Here is a 20234-nt window from a genome sequence, read left to right on the forward strand (position 1 = left end):
CTCAAAATAACCAGAACCAGACTCATTCTTCCAATTCGGGGGAATTCGAGCGCCCCAGTCAAACCGTCCCATGGTGACAGTAGGTGATAATGAGTACACCATTCCCGTTCACAATTCCTTTGAAGCCTTAAGCAGTCTCGAGAATGACAATCCTGCTGATGATGTTGCTTCACATGTCTCTGACATAGATGATTTTGGGGATGAAGTGGAACAAGTCTTTTCTGATGACAATCCACCTTTTTGTTTGCACATAACTTTCAATGCAACCATAGGCCCTATAGTGCAAGCATCTGTTTATAATGCGCCCGTTCATTTGTTCATGGACTCTGGTGCGCAAGTCAATATTATTAGGTCTAGTTTGTTTAAGGATAAGCAGTTACGACATGTCCTTCTCGTAGAACCGACTCATGTGTCCTCCCTTAGTGGAGTAGCTGGTTCTCACCTGCGTGTCTGAGGTCGGACTTCCCTAACTTTTTCTATCCAAGGTAGAGACTTCACTGCTTCCTTCCTTGTTGTCGACCAGATTACTTTCCCTGGTGACCTTCTACTGGGATTTGCTTCCATGCGAGACTTACGCATTGTGCTCAACCCGTACCAATGGCATGCCCAAATTGACGACTGATCGTTCCATTCTGGGGTTACCAGCTTGGATCAGAAATCTGTCATACTGCTGCAGAGTATGATGTACGGATTAAGTCCTTACAAGCCAATGCATTCTCCAGTAGCGTACCCAAGCGGTCAGGCACTGGTAATTCTGTCACTCCCGTCTGTGTTCCACCTATACCTTCAGACTTGCAGGATAGTGTTCCATTGCCTCAAGTGTCCGAGGACACTCAGACTGCCTTGAGTGCACAACCTATCCTTGCAATGACTGCTAGTTCGAGTAGTAGTTTCTCCACAGGGGATGCCTTGTCAGAAAACGATTACTTGAAACTAGTAATGCCATCTCTTGTTGATGTCACATGCCGTCTGCAGAAAGACGTCTCTGTTGCAGCTAGTGCTCTCACTAGTGTCTGTAGTTGTTCCTAGTGTTCCAGATGGTGATAACGTCCTCGTTGACAGTGATTCCTGCAAAGTAAAAGGTCTATTTGTTTAACCATCCTTACATGTTGTAAGAGATAGTAAGATCCATTTCTTCCTAGCTAACACATCTGGTCACAGTGTTCGTCTCAGAGCTAATACCAATCTTGTTGACCTTGTTCACTATCCTTACCCTGTTCAGGTAGAGGATGAGTTGTCACCTGACCAGTGGGTCGGTGCTATTTCTGCCGGGGAGACCACATCCACTTCACTGGATCAATCTGTTCCACCAGTTGAGGAGAAAGACTTAGCTCCCACTGACTTCCCAGATGAAGTCAGGCGTTTGTTGACTCTGTTGAACAAACGTCGTAAAGCCATTGCCTTACCAGGTGAGAAGATGGGTATAACGAACTTATTGTCCCATCGTATTCCACTTGAACCTGGTACTAGACCTATCTACATACCTGGGTACAGAATGCCTCATTCACAAGTTGCTGTCGCAGAAGAATTAATCAATCAAATGCGTAATGATGGAGTTATTGCACCTAGCAATTCACCTTGGAATGCACCCTTGATCCTAGTACCTAAGAAGGATGGTACTTGGCGCCCAGTGATTGACTTTAGGAAGTTAAACGCAAAAACCATTCCAGATCGCTTCCCACTTCATGTACTGGGTGATCTTTTACGTAACATCGGAGATAACAAAGTCTTTTCAACCCTGGATTTGTTACAAGGGTTTTGGCAAGTCCCTCTTCACGAGGACAGCCAAGAGCTAACTGCATTCTCCACTCCTACAGGTCATTATCACTTCCTCCGCATGGCGTTTGGATTACAATCCTCCCCTATCACGTTCTCAAGGCTCATGACTAATATCTTTAGAGGTCTCATAGGTAATACACTTATGGTGTACTTAGATGACGTAATCGTCATGTCTAAAGACGTGAATACACACTTGAAAAGACTTGATGTAGTACTTGGTAAGCTTGAAGAAGCCAATTTAAAGATCAAACTGTCTAAATGTCAATTTTTCAGATCAGAAATTAAGTTTCTTGGTCACGTAGTCACTCCTAGAGGGGTTACGACTGACCAAAGTAAAGTAACTGCAGTACTAAATTTTCCAACACCCAAAACTGCTGATGCCTTAAGATCCTTTGTGGGCTTAGCAGGTTTTTATAGATCTTTCATTGCCAATTTTTCTTCCATAGCTGCTCCTCCGAGTTGCTTAAGAAAGATGCTCCTTTTGTTTGGACCTTCCGTCAAGAAAGAGCATTCCAAACTCTAAAAGAAAAGCTAACATCTGCTCCAATTTTGAAATTTCCAGATTTTTCTAAGCCCTTCTATCTGACAACTGATGCTAGTTCAATTGGCATAGGCGCCGTACTAGCTCAGAAGACCGATGGCAAGTACAACACAGTTGCATTTGCTAGCCGAGTCCTTACAAAGGCTGAACGTAATTATACAGTAACTGAGCAAGAAGCTTTAGCAATAGTATGGTCTTTAAAGCACTTCCGAGACATTATTTATCAGTACTCTGTTCATGTCTTGACAGACCATGCTCCACTGATACCTTTATTCCAGAACAAACAACCTACTGGAAGGTTAGCCAGATGGACCTTGACTATCCAAGAGTTCAATCCCACCTTTGAACACTTACCTGGCAAGTCAAATGTAGTCGCAGATGCCTTATCGCAACGTGTTAGTATAGTAACTGCAGACCCTCCATTTAGTGCTGAAGATGTAAAGAATGCTCAACGAACAGATCCCATGTGGTCTGGTGTGATTCGATTCCTGCTCCAGGAAGATCTTATTCTGACTGTGAAGCCACCAGCACCCATCAGTGACTTTGTCATGAACCAAGAATTACTGTATCGAACAGCCGAGTTGGGTACTCCTAGCAGAAGAGTATACCAGTTAGTAATTCCACAGTCACTAGTGACTGTAGCCTTACAGCTAGTTCACGATGTACCAGGTGTTGCACACCCTGGTATGGATCGTTCAGTAAAACAAGCCAGATTGAAATACTTTTGGCCTCGTATGGCAACTGATATTTCTGAGTATGTTAAGAAATGTAGTGTCTGCATGCAACATAAAGGTAATGCTAATGGCCCTAATCCAATCCAAGTGTATCCAACTACTAGCGAACCGTGGGAAAGAGTTGCGCTAGATTTGTTAACTAATTTCCAATGTTCCCTCCAAGGCAACAAACATCTGTGTGTTATGGTAGACCATTTCACCAGATATTGCGAGTTGGTTCCTATTGCAGATAAGACTGCCGAGACAGTAGCTAAAGCGTTTAAAGAACGCATTATCTGCAGGCATACCACCCCTAAGTCCCTAGTAACAGATAATGGAGGTGAATTCTGTAATGAGATTCTTGAAAATTTGTGCACCTTGTACAAGATCTCTAAATCCACCATTGTTCCTCATCATCCTGCCAGCAATGGGTTAGCGGAACGAACCAATAAGAAAGTACTTGATGTCTTGAGAGCCACTATCAATCCCAACAGTGAAACTTGGGATGAAGTTATACCTGATGTGCAGTGTGCTATAAATTCTGCTTACAATGTTTCTATAGGTGCCACTCCACATTATGCATTGTACGGTGTAGATAAACGTTTGCCTTATGAGTTGCTATATTCTAATCCGAAACCAAATTACAACCCTGATGATTTCATAGCAACTCGTACCAGCTTAGCTCAAAGTGTTTTTAGAAGAATCCATGAAACACTTCATAAATCAACAGCAGAATTTACAAGAGTCGCAAACACTCGAGCAAAGCCATCCAAAATCAAAATAGGTTCGAGAGTTATGCTAACTTTAACAAAACGTCTGCAATGCCAAAGCTTGATCAAAAGTTTGTTGGTCCTTATCGAGTAGTTGAACATATCACTGGTAATACGTATAATGTTAGAGAAATTAGTACTGGTCAGTATAAAGAATCGCATTTAGATCATATGAAGTTAGTATGTGATGATAATGATGTTCCAACCCAGACTTATGTGACACTCTGACAATCCTCCTGATCCTGTACTCTCTTCCTCTGATACTCAGTCAGACGATCAACCTGAACGTCGTTATTCCCTACGTACACGACAGGTATTGAGAAATCCTCAAGTATCATTTGTAACTTCCAATTCAGATTTGCCTCAAATACAGCATGAGTTAGCCAATGCAACAGAGTTTGATCCTCCCAGAGATGACACCCATTCTGCATATGTCAATCTTACCCTAGCAGAGTTGGGGTTAAATGTAAATAACCTGTATAGATGAATAATTACAGTATCAACTTATCAGTATTCAAGAATTTTTTTTTTGTGTTCACGTTCTCTCCGAATTCTGAGAGTTAACAGTCTAGATTTGAGTGCACCGAATCTGCCTTTCTGTTAAACACTTTTTCTTTGTATATATTCCTTCCTCAGAATCCGTAGATCACATGAATACAGATCGATCGATCAAATTTTTTTTTATCACTTCTATTGTGTAATCTCAACGTTGAGTTTCATTCGATGAGTTTCATTTGATGAGTTGTGTTATATTATATCTTGTATTGCATTACAGTTTCAGTTATGTAAGCTTCCATTCCAATGTTCTACTTATGTATGTTATAATGTTCAATTGTTGTGTACTTTGACATTGTATAGAATCAGCCCAAGCCGTATACCTGCCATCTCTAGTTTGTATTAGTTGTATGTCGGGACGACATACGTTAACGTCGCCGAGCTCTCAGTAGTAGTACCAGTTCCAGTAACCAGTAACCAGTGTACCAGTAGATGACTCACTACCAACCGTCTCTTCGTGAATCACTGTCTGTATTCATATTGTGACCACAGCAGTATTCAAACACCCCCCTCACATATGGGTACTGGGGTTAGTTAGTCTTACGAGAGAGAGCAAGGAGGCAGGTCACGGCTGTTTGGCGCTTCCCACATTATCCGTAATATACGTACTTCCAGCCTACGTGAGTATTTCTTACCCTATCCACGTGTTCGAACCCCACAGGATATTATGGCTTTTAGTTCTTACTTTGATTCTTGTCTCCTATAAGATTCCTTCAGCTTAAGTTCGATATTTGCAATTTCATTGACAAGTGCCTCCATTCGTATTGCAGATATATTGACCCCTCTCAGCAGCTCTTGTGACTCTTCGCTTTCGTCTGTATAGGGAACGTCTCTTTCTAGTTTACATTTTATCATTCTCTTTCTTAATGGAATGTGTCTTGAGCAGATCTCAAGAACCACAGAATTCATTTTTTCAAGGCAAATGCTTGGGTCTGTGTTTAGGATATCTTCCCAGCTTGTTTCATTTAGGACATGGTTTCTAGATCCGATTGTATGTTTTTGTTATTGAAACTGAATTTCGTGAAGAGGCCTTCACAAATACCACAAAATACCACAGGAGATAGCAAACAAGGAGACTCCACTAATAATAGTGAAGATAAATTACCATAAACAGCTGGTGAGAAATGAGACAGGAAAACATGCACTAACAGAGAATAGTCACAAAAATCCAAGGCAAAGAGAAACCAAGCCTGTGCAAATATGCATTTGGTATCTGCAGGCATGGAATATCTGGAAAAACAGATGGGGCGTGCAACTCTGACCACCCTAGAAATTGCCCTGCCCATATGACAACAGGAAAATGCAATCTCCCTTCCTGTAAGCTTTTTCACCCTGAAATGCCTGTAAGCTTTTTCACCCTGAAATGTGTACCTCCTCAGTACAGGAAAGACAGTGCTATAACTTTTATTGCCAGGCACATCGTCTAAAGGGGACAAAAAGATACAAAACATCCAGACCATGGAAAAACCTGGGTAGCCACAGCCACTCGAGAGAGAGGTTTTTTAGTGCCAGGAAGAAAAAAAAAACTGGCAGGAAATGGCAGAAATCGTACACCAAATCCAGTCATTTCTGGAGTGAAATCACAGTCGATGGCCTCCACTCCTAACCAGCAGATACAGATATTAGTGCCGGAAAAAAAGTCTCCCCCAGTACCACCGATACCACTAATCCGATGACATTCTTCTTTGCAAATACACAGGGTCTAAAGCCAGCAATGAAAAACAAAATACCTTTCATCCGTGGACTGCTTGCAGAGGCAAATGCAATGTTTGCGGCTTTCACAGAGACCCACATGAAGGATCACTTGGATAACGAAATATGGATCCCAGGTTACAACCTATACAGATGCGACAGAGTGAACAGGCAAAAGGGGGGGGGGGGTTGGCCTGTATATCGCAGAGTCGCTCATTTGCACAGAACTGTCCCAACTACTGGATCACTACGACAAGGTCCTAGATGCACTAGAAGACAAAAAGAATGCGGATGTAATATACACAGACTTTGCAAAAGCCTTCGACAAGTGTGACCATGGCGTAATAGCACACAAAATGCGTGCTAAAGGAATAACAGGAAAAGTTGGTAGATGGATCTATAATTTCCTGGCATACAACACAGAGTAGTAGTCAACAGAGTAAAGTCTGAGGCAGCTACAGTGAAAAGCTCAGTTCTGCAAGGCACAGTACTCGCTCCCATCTTGTTCCTCATCCTCATATCTGACATACAGGGATGCAAGTGTAATTTCATATTTTGTTTATCTTGTGGAAAATTTTTAATTTTCCGAAACTATAGTGCCTAATAGGTGTTTAATGTGTCGATATGAGTCAAAAATATATTTGACAATAGGATAGAACCAAGAGTTCCCTTTGCGCATGCGCGGATGTGCGGGGGGAGAGGTCGACTCGGGCCATGGGGGAGGCGGGAGTGTTTTGAATATAGTGAGGAGGCTGGGAAAGCATGGAACCAGGAAATTGGCATTCACGGCGGCCTAAGGATTAATATAGGCCTCATTTCATAATAGGAAGTGTCGTAACTGTTCCTGGTGGAGAGTGAGGGAACGTGATTTACGGGACCACAGTAATAAAGTGGTAAAATGAGTGAATAAGGGTAGGACCGGGTGACTGGCACGTCACCATGGACTGTGTCCTGGGGAAAATTACCCTTGGTTTAATCATCACTCATCGGTCTCAGATCTTAATGGAGTGATCTCTAATGTGTATAATAATTATGAGACATTAAATTGTCTTGTGAATTGTAATGTAATTAATGATAATAACACTAAGTTAAGAGAATGCGTGAAGTGAAATAAGTCGCCTTGCTCCGAGTGAACACCTACCCCCCCCCCTTCATTCAGTTACACTAATATAATCTATACAGTCCACAATTAATTAGTAGCACCGTACTTGTGGGTGCTATCCAATCCATACTGGTCTCGGATAGATATGGATAAGATTGTGAGGTCGAAGGGACCACCTGCCGTGACCAGGGGTGGTTAAGTTTTCTCACATGTCTACATGGGGTGACTACGGTAAACAATATGGCTGTCTCCCAATGAGATTACTTGTATGTATATAATGTTGAGGTACATACAGGTAATCACCCCTAGAAAATTTTCCATATATCTAAAACTTTCAAATCGTTATGATTATTCAAGAAAACTTACATTGTGTGATGCAGTCAGTTGGTTATTGGACAATACCATGTTGTTGTGATACGATTATTAAACAAAAGTATGTGTGTATATATGTAGTGTGCAAATTAATTGGGACAGGAATAAATTTTGTCATTATCTCATAATATGTCTTAGTCTTTGGCTTTATGTAGTTTGGGATAATTTCTTTTCAGAAGTTGGCTACCGACTTCTGGCAACCATTCAGCTGTGGTGTTACCCTGCAACGTCAGTGCTACAGCAGCTGTTCTTCTGTAAGGCTATTCTTACAAGCATGCTCCATGAGTGAAAGTGGTTTTGCCAAACTCTCCCTTTCATGATTACTGCTGAAATTCATGATGGATGTTACACCTGTAAAGCGTGCAAGTATTGTAACTCTTAGAAATGCCAATTTGAGTGTCAGACAGATCGCAAAAAATTTGAACCTAGCAAAATCGACTGTTGGTCGGATTCTGAAGAGAGCTGATGACACTGGTGATTGTGGAACACTGCGTCAAGGAAGATGCGGAAGAAAACGCAAGACAACACCTCATGATGACAAAGTTATCATAAGATGTAGTGTTAATGATCCCAAGAAAACCAGCAAAGATCTACAGAGAGATTTGGCTTCAGCTGGCATAATTGTTGATTCTTCAACTATTCGACGAAGGCTCCTTGAAGCTGGCAGAATTGCCAGAAAGCCAGGAAAGAAAAAATTATTGACTTTTGCTATGAAGGAAAAACGGCTGCAGTGGGCACTCGATCATAAAGGATGGACGACAGATGAATGGAGAAAAGTTATATTTTCAGATGTGACACATTTTGAGGTACATGGGTACAGATCCTCTTTGGAACCTCTTCAGGATGGACACATTCAACAAGCACCAAAACACCCACCTAAGATGTTTTGGGGTAGTTTTACTGCTAAAGGGCTTGGACTGCTTGTTATTGTTGAGGGTACTATGAATAGTGATAAATACAAGGCAATCCTGGCAACTCATTTGCTTCCCATTGTGGCTAGAGACTTTCCTGATGGAGAAGGCATTTTCCAACAGGATCTTGCTCCCTGCCACACTTCCAGAAAAATGCTGACATTCTTTGAAAAGAGTGGGCTAAGCATTCTAAATTGGCCAGGAAACTCTCCTGACCTCAACCCAATTGAGAATTTATGGGCAATGACCAAATGCAGGGTCGCAGAACAGGACTGTTCCACTGTGGAAAAGCTAATTGATACTGTTATTAGGACCTGGTACCATGATGAAGAACTTGCCAAAATGTGTTCAACATTGGTCGATTCTATGCCAAAGCGTATAGCAATGCTTATAAAAGCAAAGGGTAGTCATATCTCTTATTAAATCATATTGCTCTGTGTTTTTCAAATAAACATAAATTTTCCAAATAGATGTCTTAGTTCATCACTGTCCCAGTTAATATGAGCGCTACTGTGTATCAAATTTTACACAGGCGGGCCTCACGTTACGGTGCTTTGCTAATATGCACATTTCAGTGTATCATTTTATGGCATCTGCGCATCACCTGTCCACTGTCTACATCCTCCATGAGCTTTGCGTCTCTTGATTATGTCTAGAAACTTGCCAAACTTTCAAAGTGTTTTAAAGTTATTGTGCGTATATATATATATATATATATATATATATATATATATATATATATATATATATATATATATATATATATATATATATATATATATATATATATATATATATATATATATATATATATATATATACACACATACACATACATACATACATACATACATATACATATATTTATTCATTTTTATATTACGGTGACATCTAAAGGTAGTTGTGATACAGAGGAGTCGTAAGGCTCTTCACATGCAAAAATAGAAATTATTAAGCTTGTTGTTCAAGGCGTGTCTATGGCTGAGATAGTACTGATAATTGTACCTGTGTGTACCTGTACCTAAATAAACTTACACATTGTGCTGGTGTGCACGTACATTAAAATTGCTATTTGACATCGTTACAAAGTAAGAGTAGCTACGCCAGGCAAGGGAGTAGCTAAGTGTGTGTAGTGCAGATGCAATAAGCATAATAATCACTCTGGTGTACTCTAAATGTATGTTACATTATTATAGGCATTTTTATTAATCCATTACAACTTTTTTTTTTTTTTTTTTTCAAAATTATATAAGAAACACACTACATGTCATATAAACATAATACAGTGGACCCCCGCTTTACGATCAGCTCCCAATGCGACCAGTTATGTAAGTGCGTTTGTACGTGTATTTTTGGGGGTCTGAAATGGACTAATCTAATTCACAAAATTCCTTATGGGAACAGATTCGTTCAGTAACGGCACCTGAACATACTTCTGGAATGAAATAATATCGTAAGGCGGGGATCCACTGTACATACAACCGTAGAAGAACAAATTGACATAATTGTGAGGTGTGATAGCTGGGCAGTTTGTAGGAGTGTACAGCCAGAATTAAGTTTTCTCTAGTACACCACCACCACCACCACCACCACCAACAGAGAAACTATAGTGTTCTGGGGGTAACTACAAAAACATTACGTACTTTCACATGTCTTCACTCATAGCATCATTTGCTCTTAATAAGGTGTTACATGAGAATGTTAGTCTTGCTGTTATGTATTCTACTGCACCAACATGAAGACAACTTGTACACAATGTAAGGTGTCTGTATTGTGGATAAAACACTATACAAATGTATGCATGTCAGTTGAGCATGTATCAACAGCCAGTGGACAGATATAGAATGTGTAAATCTGACTGCTCTCCCAAAACATTGACACCATATGCATCTCTGTGGAACACCCTCCCCCAGTGTTTTATAATAATTCTACATGGGAACCTGAGTTTGTTGCTGTGATCTCGGTCCCTCTCGGTTCCATCAGGAAACTTTTCAAAGGTTCGAGTGTTTTAAAGTTATTATGTATATATATGTACTATGATATATGTATACTTATGATGGCATTGAAGGGTAGTTGTGATAAAAAGAGTGAGTCAAAGTTTTTATTTTGAATGAACTCCAAGAAGAAAGGGTTGCAGAAAATTAACTGCTACACTAGTGAACATTAAAGTTATAAAATTAATCTAATTTGCCTGAAATGCTCTGCATAATAAGGTGCTTTCCATGTATGTAATTGATGTCAGCTAGGTTTATGTTTATGTAATTGTAGAAAAAACATAAAACATAATACGATTGCTGACATAGAAGAACTCTTATTGGTGTGGATTAACCCTTTCAGGGTCCGTCCCGTAGATCTATGGCTTTACGGTGAGTGGCCAAACCGTAGATCTACGCCATGAGCTCAGCTCACTCTGATAAACTGTGAGTGGTACATTTGGGCCTAGATATGAGAGAATACATCTATGTGGTATGTGTGCACCACATAAAACAGATCCTGCAGCACACTGTGTATAATGAGAGAAAAAAACTGAAATCATGATTTTTCGATTAAAACAGCGACTTTGCAGTGTTTTTTCGTATGTTTTTTATAGTTGTATTTGCGATTTCTTGGTCTCATTTGATAGAATGGAAGACATATTACAGAAATAGAGATAATTTTGATTGGTTTTAGCACTGGAAATGGCTTGAAACTGAGCTCAAAGTAGCGGAAATGTTAAATTTTTGCCGATATTCAAGAGTAAACAAACGACCTCATACGTCTAATACACGCCAGCTGGTGGGTCTAATATACATTCACAAATATGGTGATGATATTTATACACTTATTACAGTATTGCATAACAGTAAATCTTCTATTTTTTGGTGTGAATAAAAATTCATTATGTGAATAAAAAATCAAAATGGAATTTATTTGTAAAGCCTCAAAATGTAACTAATGAACAGAGGAAATGTTAGTTTAGTTCCAGGAATACCTACATTGTTTATTCTGGAGCCTATTTTGAAATTGGAATATTTTGAACTTTTTGTTAAATTGGCCAAATTAACAATTTCCGATCACTTTATTTTGTAGTTGAAACAGTTGACTTGGCGATTTCTTGTGCTCAATCGATAGAATAGAAGGAATACTAGTGAAATAGCTAAGAATTTGGTTGATTGGAATAATGTAATTGGCCTAAAATGGGAGTCAAAGTCGGCAAAATCGCCGATTCGTAAATATCGCTGACACATCAAAATTCGCGAGAGCATAATTTCGTCAATTTTCTACCAAATTTCATACTTTTTGTTTTATTACCTTCACAAAAAGATTCTCTACGATTTCATAAGAAAAAATAACATTTTTTTTTTTAAAATTCTTGGACACTGGTGCGTGACTTCAGATTTTGGCCTTGGACCCTGAAAGGGTTAAGATCAGACTAGTCACAACGTGCCTTTAAGCTGAGCCATTATCCAACCATCTTCTGACTTCCCACAATAAATACTACTATCCTCTCACCGTATATTAAGGCTAAAAATATTTTAAGCTAAGTAATGAGTGTACTGTATATGCATTTTTACTTTATTTTTTAGGCCTAGTTATATTGCTCACTTAATACATGTATATGATAGTGTAAATATATTATCAGGCATTTACGTGTGTTTAAAAGCAAAAAAAAAAAAAAAGTGATTCACTTTACAGCGATTTTCACTTTACAGCAATAGTGTGGAACTTGACCTGCCATATAAGTGGGGCCCTCATGTGTGTGTTTATAAATTTATTTCATCCTTTCTTTATTTCATCATTTATTTATTTGTTTTACCATTTTATTTAAGTTTGTGTAGGAAGGTTTGTTTTATACATGGTAGCCTTCTAATTTCCAAGAACACTATTTTTAATAACATCTTCAAAAGTTTTCATTTGTGCTCATACACCTGACTGTTTTTATTATGTGTTTTATAATATTGAAGTATGGGAATTATTTGAAACATTTCAAGATTTATTTTGCATTTTTCTCCCCATTCTCATTGAGTCCTGGTCATACATAGGCCACAAGTGCTTCCATCTACTATTAGTAATATAGAACATAAATACAGTGGACCCCCGCATAACGGACGCCTTGCATAGCGGACGCTTTGATCGCTAAAATTTTGCCCCGCATAGCGCCCAAAAACCCGCTCAGCGGCCTTCGTCCGAGACGTGTCCAATGTGCGGCCTGAGCCACGCTCACATGTTCCGCAGGTGGCATTGTTTACCAGCCAGCCTCCGCAGTAACATCCAAGCATACAATCGGAACATTTTGTATTATTACAGTGTTTTTGGTGATTTTTTTCTGGAAAATAAGTGACCATGGGCCCCAAGAAAGCTTCTAGTGCCAACCCTACAGCAATAAGGGTGAGAATTACTATGGAGATGAAGAAAAAGATCATTGATAAGTATGAAAGTGGAGTGCGTGTCTCCGAGCTGGCCAGGTTGTATAATAAACCCCAATCAACCATCGCTACTATTGGTGGTACAGCTGCTGCTGCTGCTGTATCACCGTCAGCTGCTGCTGCACTGTCAGCTGCTGCTGCTGTACCACCGTCAGCTGCTCCTGCTGCTGTAGTACCGTCTGCTGCTGCTGTAGCATCATCTGCTGCTGCTGTAGCATCGTCTGCTGCTGCTGTAGCATCGTCTGTTGCTGCTGTAGCATCGTCTGTTGCTGCTGTACCACCGTCAGCTGCTGCTGCTGCTGTAGCATCGTCTGCTGCTGTAGCATCGTCTGCTGCTGCTGTAACATCGTCAGTTGCTGCTGTAGCATCGTCTGCTGCTGCTGTAGCATCGTCTGTTGCTGCTGTAGCATCGTCTGCTGCTGCTGCTGCTGTAACATCGTCAGCTGCTGCTGCTGCTGCTGTAGCACCGTTGTTGGTGTGGCTTATTGAGAATACCAAGAAACAATTAACCCCAGAGGATTTGCCACCCAGGATAGCCCAAAAAAGTCAGTGTCATCGAAGACTGTCTAACTTATTTCCATTGGGGTCCTTAATCTTGTCTCCCAGGATGCAACCCACACCAGTTGACTAACACCCAGGTGAACAGGGAAAATGCCTGGAACTAGTGCTCATATTGGTGAATTTAGAGCCAGCAAAGGTTGGTTTGAGAGATTTAAGAATCGTAGTGACATACACAGTGTGATAAGACCTGTTCTGGAAGAAAATACCAAACAGGACCTACAGTACTCAGGAGGAAAAGGCACTCCCAGGACACAGTGTCTCATCAGTCATTGCTGCATCTTCAATAAAGGTAAGTGTCATTTATTCTTCATTTAGTAGAGTAGTACATGCACAATATATATTGTGCATGTACTACTCTACTATTGTGCATGTATCCTTCTCTTTGTGTGTAGGAAAATGTATATTTCATGTGGTAAAATTTTTTTTTTCAAACTTTTGGGTGTCTTGCACGGATTAATTTGATTTCCATTATTTCTTATGGGGAAAATTCATTCACATAGCGAACATTTCGCATAACAGCCAGCCCTCTTGCACGGATTAAGGTCGCTATGCGGGGGTCCACTGTAATAGGGGAGATAATCCTGCAGCCATTCTGTAAGACCAATTTCAGATGCTTTCAATCAGGCTCCAATTGATAAGTTATAACAACACTATTGTAAACCCCTCGCCACAGAGGGCCTGAAGCCATAGCAAGACAGTTCTAAAAAGATAAAATCAGTACAGTCTCCACTGAACCACGCTAGACTGTTAACCCTTTCAGGGTCGAGACCCCCTACTCTCAGGGTTGAAGAATTTTCAAAATAAAAAAAAATAATGAAATGATAGAAGATTTTTTCCAAAGGTAGAGAAATCAGAAGTACAAAATTTGATGGGAAACTTACGGAATTATGCTCTCGCAAAGTTAGTGGTCTCGGTGATATTTACGCATCTGTGATTTTTCCCAATTTGCGCCCTATTTTTGACCAATTTCATTGTTCCAGTTGACCAAACTCATAGGTACAATATTTCACCAGTATTCCTTCTGTCAATTGAGTACAAGAAACTGCCTATTTATCTTCTACAACTACCCAATAAAGTGATCAGAAATTGGTAATTTGGTAAATTTCACACATACTTCAAGATATGCCAGTTGCAAAATAGAGTCCAGAATAAACACTGCAGACATTCCTGGCACTAAAATATTTTCTCTTCGTTAGTCACGTCTCCAGGCCCCTCATATTACGCTTGCTTTTCATTTTGAATTTTTATTCACACAAAAAGTAGATTTACTATTATGCATCGACACCATGCCTAACCCTTCTAGGGTAGGGTAGGTGCCTGAGCTCGAGCCTTTAGCTCATAAGACTGTCATTCCCATTAGCCCCATTGGGGTGGGGATGGCAGACCAGAGAGGCCTAGCTTGTGGCTAGGCCTGGGGACAGTTGGTCCCAAAGATGAGGAGGTACTTGTGCCTCCTCCCATGGGAGACTTAGGTCTCAGACACTCCCTAAAGAGGGAGCCAAGGCCGGGCCACCACTTGGAGAAGGCCCAGGCCGGGAGAATACCGGCGAATATTTAATAATAATAATACTATTATGCAGACTACTGCAGTATTGTAATAATTATATAAATAATGTCAACCCATTTGTGAACACACATTAGACTGTTGAATGTGTATTGGTTGAGTGACTTCATTTGTGTTCTCTGGAATATTTGCAAAAATCGAACATTTCCGCTACTTTGAGCTCAATTTCAAGGTATGTACTTTCATTCCTGAAACCAATTAAAATTTCTATTTAGTAATGTCTTCCAGTCTGTCAAATGAGACCAAGAAACTGAGAATACAACCCTACAAGCCATACAAAAATACATTGCAAAGTTGCTGTTTTACACCAAAATGTCTTTTTTTTTTTTTGTTCTCATTCACTGCATATTGCAGAATTGATTATGGTGCACACTTACCACATAGACCTAGTCTCGCATATCTAGGGCCAAGTTTACCACTCACAGCTTATCTGAGTGAGCTGAGCTTATGGCGTTGTACTACGGGACTGACACTGGCTTTAAAGCCATGATACAGTGGGACCTACCCTGCAAGGGTTAAGGTTCATTCGTCTACATATATTTCTATACTCTATATGAAGGTGAGTTTGTGTCCCTCCGTCATTACAGTTCAAGTTTCTACAGGCAAATCTCACTGGTTGGATCAATATTATTAGGCTGGTATGGTCCAGTGGATAGTGCCTTGGCCTGCTAGTTTTAAAACTGGTTTGCAATAGGTTTGTGCACTCCATGGTAGTGAATAATTTACTACTGTGTCATAACGATTTAGTCAATATAGGGCTTCCATGGGACATGCTATAGTGCACACAGCCATGCTGTGTTAAGTTCAATTACATTTTTATGGATTCATATGTAAAATTCTGCACTGTGGTCACAGTAAGACCCTTGATAACCTTTCTGTAGTATACAGAAACTTGTGTAGCAGGGTAAATGTTATTAGCCTGGTGTGGTCAAGTGGATAGCGCATTGACCTGCTAGTTTTGGAATGGTTTGCTATAGGTTAAAGCTCTTGTGAGTAGGCATCATTCAGATAAACCATTTCTTATTGTAGACTGCGATGGAAATCCACTTCATAATATTTTGCTGTAATGGGAAGAATGTAACACATGAATACTTACATCATTGAGCAACAGATACTCAGCATTACCTGCCTCATCCATCCACCCTCACTGCCGATGATCTCTTGCAACCTTAAGGTAATGTATCTAAGTGATTATAAGGCAAGTGTGGCTTCCTCCTCAGCAGCTCCCACTCTCCCTTGTATATAGTTTTATAATTGCTGTGAAGTTCCTTTCAGTCCTGGCTCTCAGGTTAATGATGTTATCCCAGATACTCTTACTGGGTGGGCCATGGAAAAATGTTGATATTCCTCTGTATCTGGAACCATTGCTACACAATCCTGGCTGTATACATTGGACAGTTACTGTACATAAAGAAGATTCTTTCAGGGAATGGAGAACATGGGCCCTAACAAAGGGAAGCAGGACCTCCAGTATATCTAGATACTAGTAAGCACTGAACTGTCACTCAGTCTTTGCCAACTCTCCCACACTGTTAAGATGAATCTATCCCCATGTTGCTGATTATGTGGCCACTCCTTGCCTCTTTGTAGATATGTTCGTGTCTAGTTGGGAAAGTGAAATACGTGTTATGTTGAATGCAGGTATATATGAAACATGTACTTTATTTCAAAATTTGTTTAAGAAATGAGCATGTGGGTTGGTGAATAAGCAGCACCTGCACCAATTCCTTCTCCAGCATTGTATCTTGTCATTCTGTTACAAGCTGATTTAATTCATTCATGACAGTTTTTTACTATGGCTGAGTTGCCAGATATCACTTCTGCACAGCAGGATGCATTAGGAAGCTGCTTTTTACAGACTTTCCCCGCTATTCTTCCTAAATTTTATCCAGTTCATCATAAAGGTATTTTTTGCGTGAGGGGGCTTTCCGATCTTCCCCCGTCAAGACCCTGGACACGGGCATTTATCCTTTCATTGCAAGATGTCCTGATGCTTTTTCTTATGTCATCACTACTGTGTGTCACCATCACTACTGTGTGTCACTTCTACAACCCAGTAGTGATGGTGACACAAAGTAATGTTACAATTACTACTGACTGTCATCACCACTGCAGTGCATCATCAGTGTTACAAAGGTAATTTACAAACAGTTTGGAAGATTCCACATAAAGGCCATTTCATAGTGTCAAGAAAAAATGATCTTAAAATACTTACCTCAGAGTGTGGGATGCTATAAACCACCATAAATTGGGCTTTTTTTTTTTTACTCGGTATTTGGTTTATGGAGCTATGATCAATATTTATTTTTAGTCATTATGCATTTAACCTGTTAACTGTCAAATCATAGATCTGCACATTACTGCTAGTGCTCCATACATAGATCAATGCACTATATTTCCTGCATTCAAATTTGGCACTAGAGGCCTGATAGGCTGAGGCAGTATAAAATGGGTCTTAACACTCGGCGTGCTTGGTGCTAAAATGAAAAATCTAGGACCACTTAGTACCTCATGGGAGCACCAGCTAGAGCGAACAGCATGGCAAACCCCAGGGAATCACTAGTGTTATGTATTAATGCTCCTTTTAGGAGGAAAGTGATGATCACAAGTTTGGTAGTTTTGAGATGGATGTGGCCACAAGTCATCAAGAAAATGTTGAAAAAAAAAAAAAACCATGTGCAACTTTTGTTCCACATCCTTTCAATTTTGATGCCACTGGTAGTGGCATCCTGCCAGAATGTCCTGTTACCATTGCCTTGAGTTAGTAAAGAAAAAGAGGGACGATTCTGCAATGTGTAATACATCTTTGGCTGCCTAACTCTGGCTGTCGCAATTTTTCTTTTGAGAGCTGCTCGTGAAAATGATCGTTAGCTAGACGAACGGGTATTACACATGTATCGGTCATCACGGCTACACAAGTGGGAAGATAAACTGCAACTGAAATATGTATATTCCCTGCCACAGTCATGCTTATTCCTCATATCTAAAGCACAGTACAGCACTTTGACTTTTTATGGGTTATCCTAGGTAACTGACAGTGTACAGCCTCTCCTCACGACGTACATGTACTTGTTTACCGACGACTTGGACTCGTCATGCTCTCTGACCAGTATGCATGCCTAAATAATGTGCAGTATATTAAGAGCTGATTTCCTCTATCCTGTTTCTTACAATATACAGTACACTACTGAATAAACATTTAAAAATATGCTAAAAAATTTTATAAATGGTCAAAGATGGACATTAAAACAATATCAAAGATGGTTGACATAAACCCACTACCATTAATAGTATGCTCCTCATTTAGCGATGAATTTGTTTACCGATGCAGTATTAGGAACAGAACTCCGTTGTTAAGTGAGGAGAGACTGTATGACAATTGTACTTATGTATACATGTGCCTAAATAAACTTAGTCTTTGATTTTGTTTGAGGGACGACTTGTTCAAGCAGTGTACACTAAGCAAACGTAATTGCTTTAGTATAAAACTTTTTGTGGCCCAAATGTATCTATTCCTTGCCACAGTCATGCTTTTGTGCATAAAACAGTGAAAACAAATAGAAAATATATGTGAAGTAAAAGGACACAAGTGCAACTAATGTGACATTTTATTGTGGCAATGTTTCGCTCTCCACGAGCTTTGACAAAGCTCCTGGAGAGTGAAATGTTGCTTCAGTATAGTATCACATTAGTTGCACTTGTCTTTTTATTTATTATAGTCGGTAATTCTACCAATATTAATAGAAAATATATGCCAAGGTTTACTGGGGTTGAGTTGCATCTCCTGTGTGTATGTTTATATATATGTGTGTGTGTGTGTGTGTGTGTGTGTTTGTATGTACATAAGTTTGTCACCACAACTACCCTCTCCCTCTTGCTACCCATTACTCCTGCATCCTTCCCTGCCTGGCAGTGCTGTATGACCCTTGTAGGTTTAGGGCTACTATTTGATTATAATAATAATGATTGTCACCACTACTGTGTGTCACCATCACTACTGTGTGTCACTTCTACAACCCAGTAGTGATGGTGACACAAAGTATTGTGTTACTGTCACTGCTGACTGTCATCACCACTGCAGTGCATCATCAGTGTTACAAAGGTAATTTACGAACAGTTTGGAAGATTCCACATAAAGGCCATTTCATAGTGTCAAGAAAAAATGATCTTAAAATACTTACCTCAGAGTGTGGGATGCTATGAACCACCATAAATTGGGCTTTTTTTTTTACTCAGTATTTTGTTCATGGAGTTATGATCAATATTTATTTTTAGTCATTATGCACTTAACCTGTTAACTGTCAAATCATAGATCTGCACATTACTGCTAGTGCTCTAGACATAGATCAATGCACTATATTTCCTGCATTCAAATTTGGCACTAGAGGCCTGATAGGCTGAGGCAGTATAAAATGGGTCTTAACACTCGGCGTGCTTGGTGCTAAAATGAAAAATCAAGGACCACTTAGTACCTCATGGGAGCACCAGCTAGAGCGAACAGCATGGCAAACCCCAGGGAATCACTAGTGTTATGTATTAATGCTCCTTTTAGGAGGAAAGTGATGATCACAAGTTTGGTAGTTTTGAGATGGATGTGGCCACAAGTCATCAAGAAAATGTTGAAGAAAAAAAAAAACCATGTGCAACTTTTGTTCCACATCCTTTCAATTTTGATGCCACTGGTAGTGGCATCCTGCCAGAATGTCCTGTTACCATTGCCTTGAGTTAGTAAAGAGAGAGAGGGACGAGTCTGCTATGTGTAATACATCTTTGGCTGCCTAACTCTGGCTGTCTCAATTTTTCTTTTGAGAGCCGCTCATGAAAGTGATCGTTAGCTAGACGAATGGGTATTACACTTGTATCAGTCATCACGGCTACACAAGTGGGAAGATAAACTGCAACTGAAATACGTATATTCCCTGCCACAGTCATGCTTATTCCTCATATCTAAAGCACAGTACAGCACTTTGACTTTTTATGGGTTATCCTAGGTAACTGACAGTGTACAGCCTCTCCTTACTTAGCGACGTACATGTACTTGTTTACCGACGACTTGGACTCGTCATGCTCTCTGACCAGTATGCATGCCTAAATAATGTGCAGTATATTAAGAGTTGATTTCCTCTATCCTGTTTCTTACAATATACAGTACACTACTGAATAAACATTTAACCCTTTGAGGGCCCGTCCCGTAGATCTACGGCTTTACGTTCAGGGTCCAAACCGTAGATCTACGTCATGAGCTCAGCTCACTGATAAACTGTGAGT

At 40.0% G+C, this 20234-nt stretch overlaps 1 protein-coding gene across 8 annotated transcripts in view; it reads left to right on the forward strand.

Annotated features, from left to right (window-relative positions):
- LOC138854115 (transposable element Tc1 transposase) overlaps nt 1-20234 on the forward strand; it is a 93031-nt gene that overhangs the window by 7721 nt on the left and 65076 nt on the right. For 6 of the 8 annotated variants that reach the window (XR_011393325.1, XR_011393327.1, XR_011393328.1 and 3 more), the window contains one exon: nt 15996-16140. Coding sequence is in view for 2 of the 8 variants with exons in the window: in XM_070095286.1 (XP_069951387.1) it covers nt 7860-8858 (999 nt within the window). In the remaining 6 variants the exon portion in view is untranslated. Of the gene's footprint in view, nt 1-7700; nt 9099-15995; nt 16141-20234 lie in introns of those variants that run through there. The other 2 variants (XM_070095286.1, XM_070095287.1) reach the window with 1 other exon arrangement.

The sequence above is a fragment of the Cherax quadricarinatus genome, chromosome 49 (assembly GCF_038502225.1).
Source record: "Cherax quadricarinatus isolate ZL_2023a chromosome 49, ASM3850222v1, whole genome shotgun sequence".
Classification (NCBI taxonomy): domain Eukaryota; kingdom Metazoa; phylum Arthropoda; class Malacostraca; order Decapoda; family Parastacidae; genus Cherax; species Cherax quadricarinatus.